General features: G+C 34.1%; 1 protein-coding gene across 8 annotated transcripts in view; it reads right to left on the bottom strand.

Moving 5' to 3' along the window:
• Window positions 1-418: 418 nt before the first annotated feature.
• Window positions 419-18,683, bottom strand: part of LOC123529192 (uncharacterized) — a 98,937-nt gene continuing 80,672 nt past the window's right edge. For all 8 annotated transcript variants that reach the window (XM_053522358.1, XM_053522359.1, XM_053522360.1 and 5 more), the window contains 6 exons: window positions 12,761-12,813; window positions 11,257-11,343; window positions 8,072-8,199; window positions 7,200-7,401; window positions 5,973-6,125; window positions 419-5,039 (listed from right to left, as the gene is read on the bottom strand). In XM_053522358.1, coding sequence (XP_053378333.1) covers window positions 4,844-5,039; window positions 5,973-6,125; window positions 7,200-7,401; window positions 8,072-8,199; window positions 11,257-11,343; window positions 12,761-12,813 — 819 coding nt within the window. In that variant the 3' untranslated portion in view covers window positions 419-4,843. The remainder of the gene's footprint in view (window positions 5,040-5,972; window positions 6,126-7,199; window positions 7,402-8,071; window positions 8,200-11,256; window positions 11,344-12,760; window positions 12,814-18,683) is intronic.

The following is an 18,683-nucleotide window of genomic DNA, read 5'->3' as shown; positions in this document are numbered from 1 at the left end:
TGTATATATTTTTTAAATGGTACACATGAAACATGTACATCTATTTAAATGGTACACGTGAAACATGTATATCTGTTTAAATGGTACACATGTACATCTGTTTAAACAGTACACACGGAGCATGTATATCTGTTTAAATGGGACACATGTAACATGTACATCTTTTTAAATCGTACACATGTAGCAAGTATCTCCTTTTTAAAATGATATGCATGTAATGTGTCTATCAATTTAAATGGTACAAATGTTGCATGTATCTTGTTTAAATGGTACACATGTAGCATGTATCTCTATTTGTTAAATGGTACATGTGTAACATCCATCTCTCTTTGAAAGACAGGAAAAATTTGATTACTGTCTTAGAGAGACTATTAATAAAGGCCTGTCAATATCTCATTGAATATAACAATCGATTGGAAACAATTTCAATACATTTAATAAAAGTAAGTACCTCAGTAACAAAAAATACTTTAACAAGTACAAAACAAACCACATTACAGTATAATTATAATAATAATACCTTTCTATATCATTCAAATCAGAATTTCTACTGCCTGATAAGAAAACTCATGTACTTATAAGTCTTTCAAATTACAAACATTGTATAAGCACCAACCAAATTTGTATGATAAAAATAAGAAATAAATTTCGTAACTGTGAACCTTTAATAAGAAAGTATATTTTATTGACCAAAATTATTAAATGCTAATTTGAACAGATTTTCAACAAAATTTATCTGACAAATATCTATAAAGCTGTACATCTGTAACTGATTAAAAAACAATTTGGTTTGAACTGCTTCATATATAACTAACCTACTTCAATAATTTCTTTCAGCCTAAAAGAAAACCTTTAAATCTGACTGCTAGCATGTTGTAAAAAGAACTGTTTGTAAAAACACATATGACCCCATGATGGCCTACAAACCTTAACTATGTATCTAATTTTGTAAATCTATAAGCTTACAAGTGCTCCATATATTGATCAGGAAGCATTTCCAGTTTAAAGGTCTTTGACCTTTTGACCCCCAAAACAATTGGGGTCATCTGTTGTCCACATGAAATATATGTATGAAGTTAAAAAAGCATTCTTTAGTTATCAAATGGTTTTTAGTCTCAAGGTCAATGTGACCATGACCTTTGACCTATTGATCTTAAATATAAAAGGGGTCATTTATTGACCACAGGCAATCATCCTACAAAGAATTACAACTGTGGACAAAGTGCTCCTTAGTTAATGAGCGGGAACCAGTCTAGATATCACTGTGACCTTGACTTTTGACCATATAACAACAAGGGTCGTCAGTAGACTACCACAGGCAATTATCGTACAAAGTTTGACAACTATATGCTAAAGCGGTCTTTAATTATTGAGGAAAAATCGTTTTAAGTCTCAAGGTCAGTGACCCTAACCTTTGGTCTACTGACCCTTTAAGTAGTAGGGTCATTTTCTAACTACAGGCACATCCTTAAAAGTCTGACTAGTGTAGGATCAATGATTGACAAACTCACTGTCAAAGATCTAAGTAATACCCTCTATTCTTTGAGGGTTGGGGAAGGGGGTTGGGGGCATAACAAATATAATTATTCAAAATCCAAGATTTGTATCATATAAAATTAAAGGCACTTAACACGGAAATATAAAATCCTATTCCCAGATTTCAGCATAAATACTAGATGGAAAATAACAGCCTGCATAAAATAAAAAGAAACAAAATTTGGTTGATAAATTAACACAGAAGTCAAAACTCTTGCAGTAAATGGTATCTTAATAGTACACCTCACAAACAAACATAAATTTGTTAAAAAGGCAATGTTTTCACAGAAAACAAACAACAAAGCTACACAAATACCTTACAGCTAGATGTTGAACCAAATTAATAACACAAATATATCACAGATAAGCACTTGCTTGAATGATACAAACAATAACAAGAGCACCGCCTTGCGGGTGCTGACGCTCATCTGATTTTTTTTGTGTAATAGAAATATTGTCCTACCCATGATTTTCTAAGTCTAAAAAGGGCCATCATTCTTGCAAAAAGCAGGATAGAGTTATGTTTCTTGATGTACAGTGTCCACTTATGATGGTGAAAAACTGTTGCAAGTTTTAAAGCAATAGCTTTGATAGTTTATGAGAAAACTTGACTTAAACATAATACTCAACCAAGAAAATGATTTTCTAAGTCCAAAAGGGGCAATAATTATTGCAAAAAGCAGGATGGAGTTATGTTGCTTGCTGTACAGGGTCAGCTTATGATGGTGAACAAGTGTTGCAAGTTTCAAAGCAATAGCTTTGATAGTTTAAGAGAAAAAGTTGACCTAAACATAGAACTTAACCAAGAAATCTGATATTTTCTAAGTCCAAAAGGGGCCATAAATCTTGCAAAAAGCAGGACGGAGTTATGTTTCTTGCTATACAGGGTCAACTTATGATGGTGAACAAGTGTTGCAAGTTTTAAAGCAATAGCTTTGATAGTTTAGGATAAAAGCTGACCTAAACATAAAACTTAACCAAGAAAACTGATTTTCTAAGTCCAAAAGGGGCAATAAATCTTGCAAAAAGCAAGATGGAGTTATGTTTCTTGATGTACAGGGTCTGCTTATGATGGTAAACAAGTATTCCAAGTTTCAAAGCAATAGCTTTGATAGTTTAGGAGAAAAGTTGACCTAAACATAAAACTTAACCAAGAAATCTGATATTTTCTAAGTACAAAAGGGGCCATAAATCTTGCAAAAAGCAAGATGGAGTTATGTTTCTTGCTATACAGGGTCAGCTTATGATGGTGAACAAGTATTCCAAGTTTCAAAGCAATAGCTTTGATAGTTTAGGAGAAAAGCTGACCTAAACATAAAACTTAACCAGGCAACGCCGACGCCGACGCCGACGCCGACAACCGCTCAAGTGATGACAATAACTCATCATTTTTTTTCAAAAAATCAGATGAGCTAAAAATGACCAAAACAATCATTAAAATACACTTTTATAATAAGGCACCTTGTTAAATTTCATAATAAACTGTTTGAGCACAGTCATAAAAACTTAGAAATCTTGTGCTTTCCTACTGTCTGATCTACCTTTTCTGTGACAAAGTTTTGCCTATAAACCAAAAGAAGTAAGACTGATCACCATACAAATGCTTCTGATTTACTTTACCATCAAAAAATAAAGTAAAACCAGAGGGTATTGGTGAACGTTCATTGCTCTGCATAGTTTCATAGCTCAGAAACAATAACTTTTGTATGATAGAGAAAGCTCAAGAGATTTTTATATTTTTTTTAAGTTTCCACTGTAGACATAAAGGGAAATATGACCTCTGGTGGCCATATTTTTGACTAATTCATATACTTTGATCACTCATGGTACAGGGTCAGCCAAGAAACATTTGCGTAAGAAATTATTAATCCTTAGGACAGAATAAGGATGGACAAATGATAACTGAATACATGTAAATGCCATAGGAAGACCTGAGGTACCCTGAAAAGTGGCTGGCCATATTACCTCTTCATTATTAGATACCCATTACATAACATGATATTCTTTAGAGTTACCTAAACAGAAATATTCTCTGGTGTTATACACTGGTATGGTTTCCATACAGCAATATTATTAGGTTACTTCACATTGACCTGTAGAATTCACCAATATATTTGGACGGGAACATGTTAGAAGAAACATACTGGATCAGCTGGTAGGCGAGTCCAGTATGTTTTCTGGATCAGTCCAAATATATGAAACATTGTACAAGACAACGTTAAATAATCTTTGTATTCTATGCATATTTTTCCTAGTAAAATCTGTGACACCATACAGTGCACATTTCCATATTTTAAACGTTTACAGAAAAATCCTATCAAGCATTTACTGATGCTTATATACATCTGTATACTTTTATCAGTCAATGGTTTTTATGGAGATCTGAATCAAAACTGTTGTATCATTCAGTACAGAATATAGTTTATCCCATTTGTATTTAATGGATGGTCAAGCAGTATAAATGCCAATTGCTGACTGGAAGGGAACATATGGTTATAGAATAACAAGAGTAACAGAGTTAGTCTCCAGCAAGTATTGTACACTGGTTTGGTATCCATATAACAATATTATAAAGTAACAGGATAAGTCTTTTGTAGGTAGTGTACATTTCTATGATATCCATATAACATTACAGAGTAACAGAATAAGTCTACTGCAGTTATTCTGCACTGGTATGTTATCCACATTAAATGATATTGTAGAGTAACAGGATATGTATTGTACAGGTATTGTATACTGGAATGATATCCATATAACAATATTAACGAGAAACAGGATAGGTCTCCCATCAGTAATATATCCATACATCAGTAATATATCCATATTACTATATTGTAAAGTAACAGGATGTGTATTGTGCATGTATTGTACACAAGAATGATATCCATATAACAATACTATAGAGTAACAGGATAAGTGTCCTATAGGTATTGTACACTGGCATAATATCCATATAAGAATATTATAGAGTAACAGGATATATATCTCCCAGTTATTGTGCACTGGTGTGGTATCCATATAACAATATTATACAGAGTAACAAAAGAAAGTGATCAGTGATCATCCTCCTGTTCTATGTACAAGCATCAAACTGTCCAACAACCTTTTAAAGTCAGCAAGTTTTTATGATGTGTCTCTGAGTAGGAGAGTCCTTCTTCAACAAACATAAATTGAGCCACGCCATGAGAAAACCAAAATAGTGGCTTTGCGACCAGCATGGATCCAGACCAGCCTGCACATCCGCTTTTCCACAATTTTCTGTCTGTATTAATGATTTATGCTAGAAGTTTTCATCAAAATAACAATATCACACAAATCTGTGATATACAAAGGGACTGTACTCTAGATTGTATGATTTCTTCATTCGTGGAGTCAATTCAGACACTGGGGGGACAATTTTGGCACTTAGTTTTGGAAATCTTTCTACAAGTAATTGTTCTTCTAAAGGTGATGGCAAAGGCTTTGTAATCTTCTCCTTTGGCTTGTTCACAAGAACATAGCGACTGAAAATAACAACAACAAGAAATTAAGTCCTATGTATGCATATGTGTGGTAATAACAAAACTGCGATTATTTCTGGACTACACTTTACAAATATTGCTGCATTTAAGTAGAATTTTATAGTATAAGGATGGATATATATTAAGTGTTTGAGAAAAGCCCCACCCTTCCACCCCCATCCACTAAGATTATGTGTTATACAGTGAAAATACATGAACCTGCAAACTGGTCTTATGTGGGTGTTCTTAAATGATCATTTTTGTTGCCCCCACAACAACTAAATTATTTAGACTTGTTTAGTTAGTCTAGATTGAAACTGAATATTAAATAATTGAATTTGAATACTGAGGGAGACTTACTTGCAGATGAATTTTCAAATATTTACTTAAGTTTATATGCTCTTGAACAATTTCTAAAATGGACAGGTCGATCATTCAATTTGGGGAGTATCACTTTTTATTCAAAGGGGTGTTCACTGAAACTTTACTAGACTGAATAGTGAAAAGTGCAGACCAAGATCAGCCTGCTCGGATGCTCAGGCTGATCTTGGTTTGAACTGGTTACAAAAGTAAAATCACTTGCCACCAGCAGGCTAAAGGTTAACTGAACATCTACTGGTACTGCACCTTTCTTGAACAGAATTGTTCACTGAAACTTGCCTGTACCAGAACATTTAAAGGAGGCTTAGATGTACTTTAATATTCAATAAAACTATCTTGAATTTGAATAGAGACTGAAAATTACCTGCACCTTAATATCATCAATTAATGGGAATTAAATGCACATGAATATTATGAGAATTACATGCAGCTAAATACATAATCAGACTTATTTGCATTCAAATTTAAAAATCTAATGAGACTTAACTTGCATTTAAAATGAGACTTTATTTGTATTTAAAACTTCCTTAAACTTTAATATCTTATGAGACTTACTTGCACTTGCTGGGTATAGATCTACTAGATTTTGGTCTCCAGGCATCTGGATTTCTTGGATCTATCCAGTGTGGACTGAAGTCAGCCACTGATGATATTGACCTGGAACTTTCAGGGCGTGGTGATGTTTGCCCAGTGTTGCTAAGACGAAATCTGAAAAAGAGCAAGACATACATAATATTGCTCAACTATGATTAAGAACAAGAATTTCTCATGCATGTATCAAAAATTGTAATTTTTTAACAGGAAATACACTAATATAGGCATTAGGAAAATTAGGTATTTTGTTGAAACAGTTTGTTAGTTAAGAAAGGTATACAACATTCATTACATGCTTTTCAGTGAATTATTGAAATATCAGAGTGAAAATATCTGTGTTTTCGCTATGAAAATATCAAATATATTTTTCACTTGTAAGAAACTCTAAATGGGTAAATTCAATCAAAACATGAAATAAAAAGAAAATTTGTTTGTTTTACATGTAAAATCAAAATATCTTTCACTCATGAACACCATATCTTGCATTTATTCTGTAACATCATTGTTGAAGTGATACGGATGATGACTTGGTATGGTATTAGTGAATGTATAATGGAATTAGTTTGTAGGACAATATAAACTATCAAAATATAGGAGATAAAGCCAGGAGATTCATTGAAATACGTAATTTGCAGGACCTAAACTAATAATTGAGTTATTTCCCCTTAATCAGTAAGGTTCATGTAAAGGACAGAAAATAAATGAAAACAACAGGCTGAATAACTGTTCTGTTTTAAAACTGTTTTATTCAATACCATGGCTGGTAAATATTCGACCCTACAACAATTAGGTACTCTGCACCTTCAGTTTAACAATTATCATCTAATACCAAATTTTCCAGAAAGCTTATTACCGAAATCAAAATCCATTTTTTGATAAATACTGGAAAGAATTTAGGAGATTTCACTTTTTGGGTTAAGGTAGACTTAAAACAGTGTACGTAGTGCCTGACAGTATGTAAGACACAGCTGTTGGACTACAGATTGTTAATGTAGTAAAAACAGAAAAGAAACACAAAAACATTGCCAATTACTTTAGAAAATACCCACCAAAGAGGTCTTTCCTGACATATAAAATACTAACCTAAACGATTTTTCCTAACTTATAAGTACTCACTCACATAAATGTTTTTCCCGATATATAAATACTGTCCTAAAAGGTTTTTCCCCTGACTTAGAAATTACTCACCTGAATGATTTTTCATGACTCAGTTCAAGTTTTGTCATCTGTTGTTTCTCCAGTGCTGGGTTTGCCGTTTTAGGTCTAGGCTTGTCTCTTGTCGGTGGGGGCACAGAGCCCACACCATAACTGAGGGATATTGGTACTGACATGGATGTGTTTGCACGGCGTACTGACTGGATACTGGAATCTCTGTCTGTGAACCCACCAACTGAATAAAACAGAACAAAAGTCATGATTTTTGGCAGGTTATATAAATCAACAAAAAAAATGTAATTCAGATAACATCCTTTATATTAAGCATTTAATGTATCTGTACATGAAAGTGAGTAATGAGTGGAACTACGAAAACTGAAATAACAAATATTGTATACAAACTAATATAGCTTAGGCGCAAGCTGTCAGACATAATAGTTTACACCTTTGTGGCACTAAAATGTGTTTAGCTTGGAAAGTCTTTTACCCTGGCTCTGAAATGTGTTTTCATGTTTGTCATATGAACATATTTTAGGCCAGAAGCAATGTAATTTTGCTTAATGCTGAATAACTGTTGTTGTTGTTGTTTTAAGCTTGAAAAGTCAGTTAAACCTACACAGAAATGTGTTTATAGTTTGGGAAATCATTTACACTGGCACTGGAATGTGCTGAGATAAGAAAGTCATTTACAGTGGCACTGAAATGTGTTAAGCTTGGAATGTCATCTGGAAAGAAAAGTTGTGGTGAAAAACATAAGGTGATTATAAATTCTATAAAATATTTCAGTTTTAAATGACTACACCTCCAATTATGACATAAATAGACACCAAACCCCCCTTTCCCAAGCCACAAGAGCTTGAACTGGAATAGTTAAAAAGAAAATAATGAGTATAAAGAGTACTGACTTGCAGAATCACAGCGTGATGTGAAGAGTTTGGCTGAGTTTTTATCTTTCTGTATCACTTCCATAGCTTGTCTTCTCTGTGCGGCTGACTGAGCTCGAATCTCCTTCTGCATTCTTAGTAATGTATGTCTACAACAGAAAATCACACATCAACTTTTACACACTGCCAGCCTCCAAAACTTCTGAGCAGCTTAACTGATACTTACATGCTCTCATATGGGGAAATTGCATTTTATATATGACACTCAATTACATACTCCCACGTGGGAAAGGTGTATTTTACCTGACACATGCTCTCATATGGGAAAGGTGCATTTTTTAATTGACACTTAGATACCCTCCTATGGTTAATGTGCATTTTAACTGACACTAACATACTCTCATATGGGAAAAGTTCATTTTAACACTTACAAACTCCCATAACTTTAGTAGACACTGCCTACACATAACGTGCTTTGTGACCTGACAATAGAAAGTGAGCTGCTCTAATAACTGCAATTATTACTTTTAGAGATTTGTAACTTTAAGTGTGCTACAATGGATGAAATTAAAAAACTAGAATGTGTCTGTAGGACACAGGGTGTGCCCGCTACTGGTACATTTATCACAAATAAGGGGCAATAATTCAAATGTTTGCAGTCTTAAGGGGGTAATATAGCCTCAACAAACATTTTACGAAAAGGATTCATTATTCTAGGCCATATACTTTTAGAGCTATGAGCATCACAAACAAAAAATCCACTTTTTTGGTTATTTCAAGGGCGTAAGTCTGTAATAAGCACTAAAATTCTCAAGAAGAATGCCAAGTGTGCAAGATCACATCATGATAAAGACTCAATCAAGGTTTTATGAATTTACATCAAATACTTTTTGAGCTAAGCACATTACTAGGTGAAAATGTGCATTTTTGACTATTTCAGGGGCCATAACTTTAACAAGAGGGCCAAGATGGCCCTAGGTCGCTCACCTGAGAAACACACCATAACAGTGTAAATATGTTTGACCTAGTGATTTCATGGAAAAAAATATTCTGACAAATTATCATTAAAATTGGAGCAAAAATCTTGAGTATAAATAAATATTATCTTTGATTTGACCTGTGACCTAATTTTTGACCCCAGAGTACGAGACCTATATTCGAACTTGACCTAGATTTCATTAAGACTATCATTCTGACCAAATTTCATGAAGATCAATTGAAAAATACAGCCTCTATCCATACACAAGGTTTTTCTATGATTTGACCTAGTGACCTACTTTTTGACCCAAGATGACATTTTCAAACTCTGCCTAGATTTCATTAAGGTTATCATTTTGGACTTAATTTCAGGAAGATCAATTGAAAAATACAGCCTCTATCGCATATACAAGCTTTTCCTTTGAATTGACCTAGTGACCTACTTTTTGACCCCAGAGGGACCTAGATTTCATAAAGCCAATCATTCTGACCAAAATTCATGAAGATTAATTGAAAAATACAGCCTCTATCGCATACACAAGGTTTTTCTTTGATTTGACCTAGTGACCTAGTTTTTGACCCCAGATGACCCGTTTTCGCACTCGACTTAGATGTCATCAAGGTTATCATTCTGACCAAAATTCATGAAGATTAATTAAAAAATACAGCCTCTATCGCATACACAACGTTTTTCTTTGATTTGACCTAGTGACCTAGTTTTTGACCCAAGATGACCCATTTTCAAACTCGGCCTAAATTTCATCAAGGTTATCATTCTGACCAAAATTCATGAAGATTAATTGAAAATTACAGCCTCTATCGCATACACAAGGTTTTTCTTTGATTTGACCTAGTGACCTACTTTTTGACCCCAGATGACCCATTTTCGAACTCGGCCTAGATTTCATCAAGGTAATCATTCTGACCAATTTTCATGAAGATCAGTTGAAAAATACAGTCTCTATTGCATACACAGGCTAAATGTTGACAGACAGACAGATGACAGACAGACGCCGGACATCGAGCGATCAGAAAAACTCACCTGAGCACTGCTCAGGTGAGCTAAAAATAGGGGGTGGAGCCAGCCAAAAAATAAGAGGTGCGCAAGTTTATATCATGATAAAGACTCATGCAAGTTTTCATCCATTTATATCATATACTTTTTTAGCTAGATGTGTCCCACGGTGAAATTGTGCATTTTTAACTATTTCAGGGGCAATAACTCTGGAAATAGGTGGTTTAAGGCAGAAAAAAATAGGAGGTGCACAAGTTCATATCATGATAAAGATTCATGCAAGGTTTCATCCATTTATATGAAACACTTTTTGAGTTAGACGCGTCAGAAGGTGAAAATGTGCATTTTTAACTATTTCAGGGGCCATAACTCTGGAAATAGGGGGTGGACCCAGATGAAAAATAGGAGGTGCGCAAGTTCATATCATGATAAAGACTCATGCAAGGTTTAATCAATTCTTATTTAATACTTTTTGAGCTAGGCATGTCACAAGGTGAAAATGTGCATATTTGACTATTTCAGGGGCCATAACTGTGGAAATAGGGGGCTGAGCCAGATGAAAAATAGGAGGTGCACAAAAATACTGATGGATGCTCCCCAAAATATGGTTATTGCATGTTAAAAGAACTAATTTAAAGTGGAATTCACTGACTGGACACATATAGTTTACTAATGTCGAATAATCAAAAGGCAGTGTCTCATTGAAAAATCATCCGACCCGAACATAAATATAATATGCGCATCTCCTCTTGATAGTGAAGCTTCCATGCATTCCAGCCAGTGGTTGCTGAGGAATACTACGGACAAGAAATGGTGCTATAGTATACTACTGTTGAATAATCAAAGGTTAATAACTCAGTGAAAAAAAAACCAAAAAAAAACTGGAACACAAAGAAAAATATGCGCATCTCTTCTTGATAGTGAAGCTTCCTAAAAAGTTTTGCTAAATTCCAATCAGTGGTTGCTGAGAAATAATCCACACAAGAATTGCAGCATAAATGAATGGACAGATGAAGCGGCAACTATATGCTTCCCCTTCAGGGAGCATGATAAACTAAATGAAAGAGAAATCTGTTCAAATATAAGATATGCATTTCATGTATGAAATACAAGGGTGTGTTTAAAGTAGACAAGCACTGAGGCCTATCAAACCATACCAATGTATTTCCTACAGGGCAACTGATTTTTCCATTTAGAAGAAATAGTTTCTTACCTTTCTATAACTCTTTCTTGCCAGTTATCTTCAAACTTTGTACCATCATTCCTGTACAATGTATCAGCAGACACAACTGCTGGGGTACTATAAAATAATATGGTAAATAATATAACTATGTGGGGAGATGAGAGCTGGTACCTCTCCATGCATTATCTTCTGTGGTGTAACCACAGATACTCAATTTGGTTTGAGAGAACTATTTTGAATACGCAACAAGAGCTGTCAGAGGACAGCAGCACTCAACTACTAAAAAGCACAGTGCAATTTATGAATACCAAATTCGAAAAAGGGCATAACTTTGTGAAAAACCTAAACTGAGTTATGAAACCAGTTCATATCATATCATCACAGTAAATAAGTGTGTGAAGTTTCAATCCATTCATAACAATTAAAGGGCAGTAACTCTGCAGTTACTGAAGAGATCCTGATGAAATTTAAGTGTGCATCACACCCTACAGTGATCTATGTTTGTATTCTAACATGATCCGATTCATTTTCCTATTAAACAAAGAAGGCTGAAAACAGTGAATTATTATTCAACAATTCACTGTTCTGATGTCACAATTATTACGTCAAAGCATCAAACAGCATAGCGGCGCGGTGGAATAGAAACCGATTGAAAACGGGCAAATATTTATTGAATGCTCTCAAGGATATACTTTAAAATCCTTGGTAACATGTTAGAATCAAAATAATATAACTCATTTAGTCATTTGGTCTTGAATAAAATCATTGTCATTCAGATGCGTATTATTATATCACTCGGGCTGCGCCCTCGTGATATAATTCCTTTGCATCTGAACTCCAAACAATGATTTATTCAGCGACAAATCACTAAATGAGGTATCTTATTTCTTAATTGAGTTGAACTGTATAACAAGAAACGCGGCAATGCCACGAAACCAGGTTTTCAACACTTTTCATAAGAATAAAAAAGCATACTGAATCACAGTGCACCACTTTAAAGCACAACCCTAACCCTAAACCCTAACTCTTAACCCTAACCCTAAACCTAACTTTAGTAACAATGACCTTGACCTTGATCCCAGAAACCCCAAAATCAATCCCAAGCTACAACTTTATATAAGTTTTCTATACACCAAGTTTCATCATGATAGCTCATTCCTAAGTTAAGCTATTGACCGGTAACCCTTTTTCTATTTTAAGTAACAGTGACCTTGACCTTGACCCCAGAAACCCCAAAATCAATCTCAGCCTTTGTCTTGATATAAGCTACATACATACCAAGTTTTATTCAAATATCTTTACCGAAACAAAAGTTATTGACCGGAAACACCAGTTTGACGCCGCCGCCCGCCCGCCCGACCAACGACATACCCCAATCTAATAACTCAGGTTTTCGTTGAAAACCTGGTTAACAAACTGTTCATAATAGGATACATTAATTTTAGCAATCTATTCCTCTGTCATAATGAGTCCACTATTATTGTCTTAGTTTTACTTTACCGAGATTGTATTACAAACTTGAAAACAAACTTACCCAGGAAGGTTCTGGTATTTTTGCAAAGCTTGTTCAAAAGCTGTCTGCAGGTCCTATAAGATAATTTATAATTACATTAAAATTCACAAAACTTTCATAATTATACACTTTTCATATTGACAATTTCCTTGACAAAGGCTCTTCTGAATGTATAAGATTAAGCAAAAAAATTCTCTTAAAGCTGTAAATTTAAATCTATTATAATGCTTTCTGTTCTAGTAGAATAGTCAATATCATTGTAAATATTTGAATAAGTGTCCATTGTAGAAAAGCTAAAACTATTGGTTTTTACAAAGCAAACAATCTGATTTTGAGAGTGAGGTATAATATTACCCATAAATTATACAATACTTTCCTATTATGCTAATATATGGCTATATAACTCTCATATTTATTCTAATAAGTACCCCATCAACCTTAATATTTCTTGCATGCCAGACAGATTTTCCAGTGCTGCAAAAACTCATCTTACACCCCGGGGTGTAAGATGACTCATGTGCTGTACGTTATGAATTACTGTGTAAATTCAAAAGCTACTATATTAATGAAATAAGGCGTAAATGAAAAGCATTAATTTTTTCTTACTTCTTCTATTACTCTTTAGGAAAACGGCATGCAAGAAAAAGAGGCTATCACTGGTAAAAGGTGCAGATGGAAATATCTGGCTCACAGCTTACTGTCTGCATTACTCTGCAGAGCCTCGTTACCTCCTGAACTGTTACCCTACAGCCAGATAATTCAATCAACACATTCAACCAGTGAAAGATTCTTATATAAATAGATGTGTAGCATATATAGATATTAACAATATTATTGTTCTAATAATTTAGGAGAACGTCATTTATAATCAGACAGACATATACATTTTTATTATCTATAATTGATATTGATGAACAATTGTATTCTTTTATTATCTATAATTAATATCAATGTATTGTTCTAATAATGATCTGTAAGCAAACATAACAAATTTTTTTTTTCTTATTAAGGAATAAACATGTCAATATTGAACTGCTCAAATGGCATATTTTCCTTAATGATTAGTAAAACCATATATTATAGCATGTTTAATGTTTTGCATTTCTATGGTTGTTTGACAACCATAAGAACTAAATCAACATATCTGTTTTTTACCTTTAATTTAAAGCCATTTTAAGCTGCAGTATATTTCAGTAGATCAAGCTGTCTGCTTAAAGGAAAATTCTCTTAACCCTTACCCTGCTAAATTTCTATAATGAACTTGTCCATCTTTCAATTTGGACAGTTCCATTAACTGTTAAAGGGGGTGAATAACAAAAAGATACTGTGAATAACAAAAAGATACTGACTGAATGACGAACATGGCAGATCATGATCTACACTTGTCACAAAGACAGAAAATATTCTTTTTATCACATATTATGTTTTCCTGCTGAACATCAAAATTTCTTCTTTCTTTTACTTATTACAGAAAAAATCTCCTTTATTTAAAATGACATTGACGTCAAAGTGTTATTACGTTAGTGAAATACCCAAAATTAAGTTATGGCTTTATTTCATTCCTGTGACATCAGAAATATGTTAAACAGTCTTTATATTAACCATCTTTCAAAAGAATGACAGAACTGTGCTTTTCTGCCAAAAGTAAAATCTATTTAGATCTGCTCAGGTTTATTATAATATATTAGGTCAGCTTTTGAAAGTGTTTCATTTCACCAAAAATATCCAAAGTGAAAAAACTAGCACATTATGCTTGAACCTTAAGCTCCAACATAACAGTGAACTGTATCTGTTAAAATCATTTAATAAGATTAACTTCATACCATGTCAGGATTTATTTTGATCTTTAAAGATTATAATCTTTGCCATATTAATACAATGCCTCTTTTTTATTTCCAAATTAAAATAATTTATGGTACTTAAGATGTTTAAGCAGATAAATGCAAAGGACCTACTTTTAATAAGGATTTTATTATCTGTTTTAGAAAATGTACCTTTTTTGTTCATAATTAGTTGATATTGATTAAAATCATCTCCTTCGCTTTTGAAAAAGAACAGTTTTACTATCTTAATGTTTTTCCCTTCTTTAAAGTTTCCCAATAAAAGCAGAATGGTCTCTTACATGAAGATTTGTGTATCCCCCAAAGGAAAGGAATAATGAAACATCAACAATAAGGGATGTTGCAACTTTAAAACCTTGTAATGTTGTGAAGCTCTTTTTTGTTTTGTTTTTGTTGGGTTTAACGTTGCACCAACACAACTGTAAGTCATATGGCGACTTTCCAGCTTTGATGGTGGAGGAAGACCCCAGGTGCCCTTCCGTGCATTATTTCATTGCCAGTGGGCACCTGGGTAGAACCACTGACCTTCCGCAAGCAAGCCGGATGCCTTCCTCACATGAAGAATTCAACGCCCCGAGTGAGGCTCAAACCCATACTGGTGAGGGGCAAGTGATTTGAAGTCAGCGACCTTAACCACTCGGCCACGGAGGCCCCCTAGAAGTTAAATAGTTTGAATCAAACAATTGCAAATTATGCACAAATACTCACCCAGTTTTTGTTTTCAGATCAGATGTATATACCTTAACTTTAGTAACACTTATTTAATCACACTAAATTCCCTTAATGTCAATACATATAAGAAACAGTCTTAACTCCACAATTTTTAAAATGTTTTGAACTTACAAAAAATTAATGAATACTTAAGAAATGCAATTCATGATTTATTACCAGTCCTATATATTTAAAACATTAACAATGCACTACAATCACAAAGCCATCTGCCAAAAACGCAAGCATGAAAACTTCAGTTATTGTTATGCTTTGTTTAGGTACAAGGTTGCATGCCAAGCAAGTTATTTACATAAAAATGATTAATAGCAAATATTAAAAGCAAATACTAATTATTGAACCAAATTTCCCCTCTTATGATGCCTAATGACTTAAAAATAAGGGGTATATCTTTGCGAAAAGAGTTATGGGATCTGAACACTGTATGTCAGATCATCACAGTGAACATGTGTGTGAAATTGAGAGCCATCAAAAAAGAAAAGGGGAAAATTTCAATAAAGTATAATAGAACTCCGAGACTTCTAATGACTGAAATACAGTAAGTGTCAGATTTATCAAATCAGATAACACATAAAGGTGACAATTAATAGCATTGTTATTGCTTTCAGCAAAAGTCTTATTAGCTGATTTTATACAGGAATGAATAACTCTATGAAATGGTGAACTTTCCATTAAAATGCTATGAACGTTTCAAATGACCAACCACTGCAAATGTTTGTATTTGATTTCTCTGTCTTCAATTAATCTTCAAGAATAGAACATTTGCTGCCTTTTAGGTTTGATCTGTATCAGGATTTATTGACCATAGAATAGTGATATTGTGAATTATCAAATGAGGGCATAGGCTGAGGCTAATATCATTATTCCGTGGTCAATAAATCCTGATATAGATCAAACCTAAAAAGCAGCAAAAGTTGAAAGCTTGAAGGTTAATTGAAGACAGAGAAATCAAAAGCAAACATTTGCAGTGGTTGTATGTTGAATTATCAATTGGGGGCATAGGCTGAGGCTAAATTCACTTCTTCCAGGTCAATAAATTGTCGTATCAACCTCACTAAAAGACAATACATCTATATAAATGTTGAAATTTTACAATTTTGTTAATCTGTTGCCGAAGTTCTATATATAATTATAATATACACTAAATTATAAGATATGCTGAAGAATTACATAATTGACCAGAGCTTGTTGAACAAGAAATGCCCCCCTTGATGCATTCAGTAATTGCACATGAAACAGAAATCATTTGGCCACTGTACACTAAAAGTTCTACTGTTCTGGGTTAATCTGACCTTGACCTTTGACCTATTGACCTCAAAATCAATAGGGGTCATCTGCTGGTCATGACCAACCTCCCTATTAAGTTTTGTGATCCTAGTCCCATTTAGCATTCTAAAGTTATCGTCCGGAAAGGGTTTAACTGTTCTGGGTCATTGTGACCTTGACTTTGGCCTACTGACCTCAAAATCAATAGGGGTCATCTGCTGGTCATGACCAATCTCCCTATCATGTTTCATGATCCTAGGCCCAAGCATTCTCAAGTTATTGTCTGGAAATGGTTTAACTGTTCTGAGTCACTGTAACCTTGCCCTTTGATCTTCTGACCTCAAAATCAATAGGGGTCATCTGCTGGTCATGATTAACCTCCCTATCAACTTTCATGATCCTTGGCCCAAGCATATTTGAGTTACTGTCCGGAAACCATTTAACTGTTCCTGGCCACTGTGACCTTGACCTCTGACCTATTGACCTCAAAATCAACAGGGGTCATCTGTTGGTGATGACCAACCCTCCTATCAATTTTCCTGATCCTAGGCCCAAGCGTTCTTGAGTTACCATCCGGAAACCATTTAACTGTTCCTGGTCACTGTGACCTTGACCTTTGACCTACTAATCTCAAAATCAATAGGGGTCATCTGCTAGTTATTACCAACCTCCCTATCAACTTTCATGATCCAAGGCCCAAGCATTCTTGAGTTATCATCTGGAAACCGTTTAACTCTTCCTGGCCACTGTGACCTTGACCTTTGACCTATTGATCTCAAAATCAACAGGGGTCATTTACTGGTGATGATCAACCTCCCTATCAATTTTCCTGATCCTAAGCCCAAGCATTCTTGAGTTATCATTTGGAAACCATTTAACTGTTCCTGGTCACTGTGACCTTGACCTTTGACCTACTGATCTCAATATCAATAGGGGTCATCTGCTAGTCATTACCAACCTCCCTATCAACTTTCACAATCCGAGGCCCAAGCATTCTTGAGTTATCATCCGGAAACCATTTAACTGTTCCGGGTCACTCTGACCTTCTCTTTGACCTACTGACCTCAAAATCAATAGTATGTAACGACTTTATTTATAGTGGATGACATATTTGGCAGAGCCAATTTACAATATGGTCCACTAGAGGTCATCTGTTGGTCATAACCAACTTCCCTATCAACTTTCATGATCCTAGGCCCAAGCGTTCTTGAGTTATCGTCCAGAAACAGTTTAACTGTTCCACCTGGTCACTGTGACCTTAACCTTTGACATACTGATCTCAAAATCAATAGGGGTCATCTGCTGGTGATGACCAACCTCCGTATCAACTTTAATGATTCTAGGCCCAAGCGTTCTTGAGTTATCATCCAGAAACGGATTGGTCTACATACCAACAGACCGAACAACTGGCCGACATCTGCAAAACAATATACCCCTCCTTATTTGAAGAGGGGCATAAAAATTAAATAGGCTGGAGATGAAGATTTATTAACCAGTAATCGTGATAACAACGTGACATTAATATAATTATGTTGGTAAATATTTCTTTGGAACTTATAGATTCTGTAACATTTTGATCTAAAAGTGACATATATTATTGTTATATTATGTTCTCTTTTGAAAGTTTGTACATCCAAAGTTTGACTGACGTATAATTTTGATTCTAATAAATACATGTATTATTCATGTTCTTCCTTGTTCAAGTGTAATTTTAATTGATAATCCCACCATTATATTTCAATATAATTCCTAGTTAAAATTTTATCCCACCATAATACTTGAATAATTCACTGAAAAGGAAGAAATAACAAAGATCCTTAAAGTTAAATTTATTAAACAAACCTCCAAAAACTCCATTCCTCTCAAAACAACAGCATTAAAATTGTAAGAAGGAAATTTATGAAGCACCAATTTTTTTCTTAAATGAAAGTTCAATCTAAAGTTTTAATTTCTCTGTAAATGTTGAATAACTTAATTACTGCTGAGAGACGGTACATTTGTGAGAGGATATCATGTGAATAATTCCCCTATAATAGATAAACAGACAATTATGTTAATTTATTATATTATTTTGTTCTTTTGTTATCTAATAGCTATAATTTTGATAT

This window comes from Mercenaria mercenaria, chromosome 13 (genome assembly GCF_021730395.1).
Source record: "Mercenaria mercenaria strain notata chromosome 13, MADL_Memer_1, whole genome shotgun sequence".
In the NCBI taxonomy this organism is placed as follows: domain Eukaryota; kingdom Metazoa; phylum Mollusca; class Bivalvia; order Venerida; family Veneridae; genus Mercenaria; species Mercenaria mercenaria.
The sequence above is the reverse complement of the archived record's forward strand: the minus strand, read 5'-3'. Positions and strand labels throughout refer to the sequence as shown.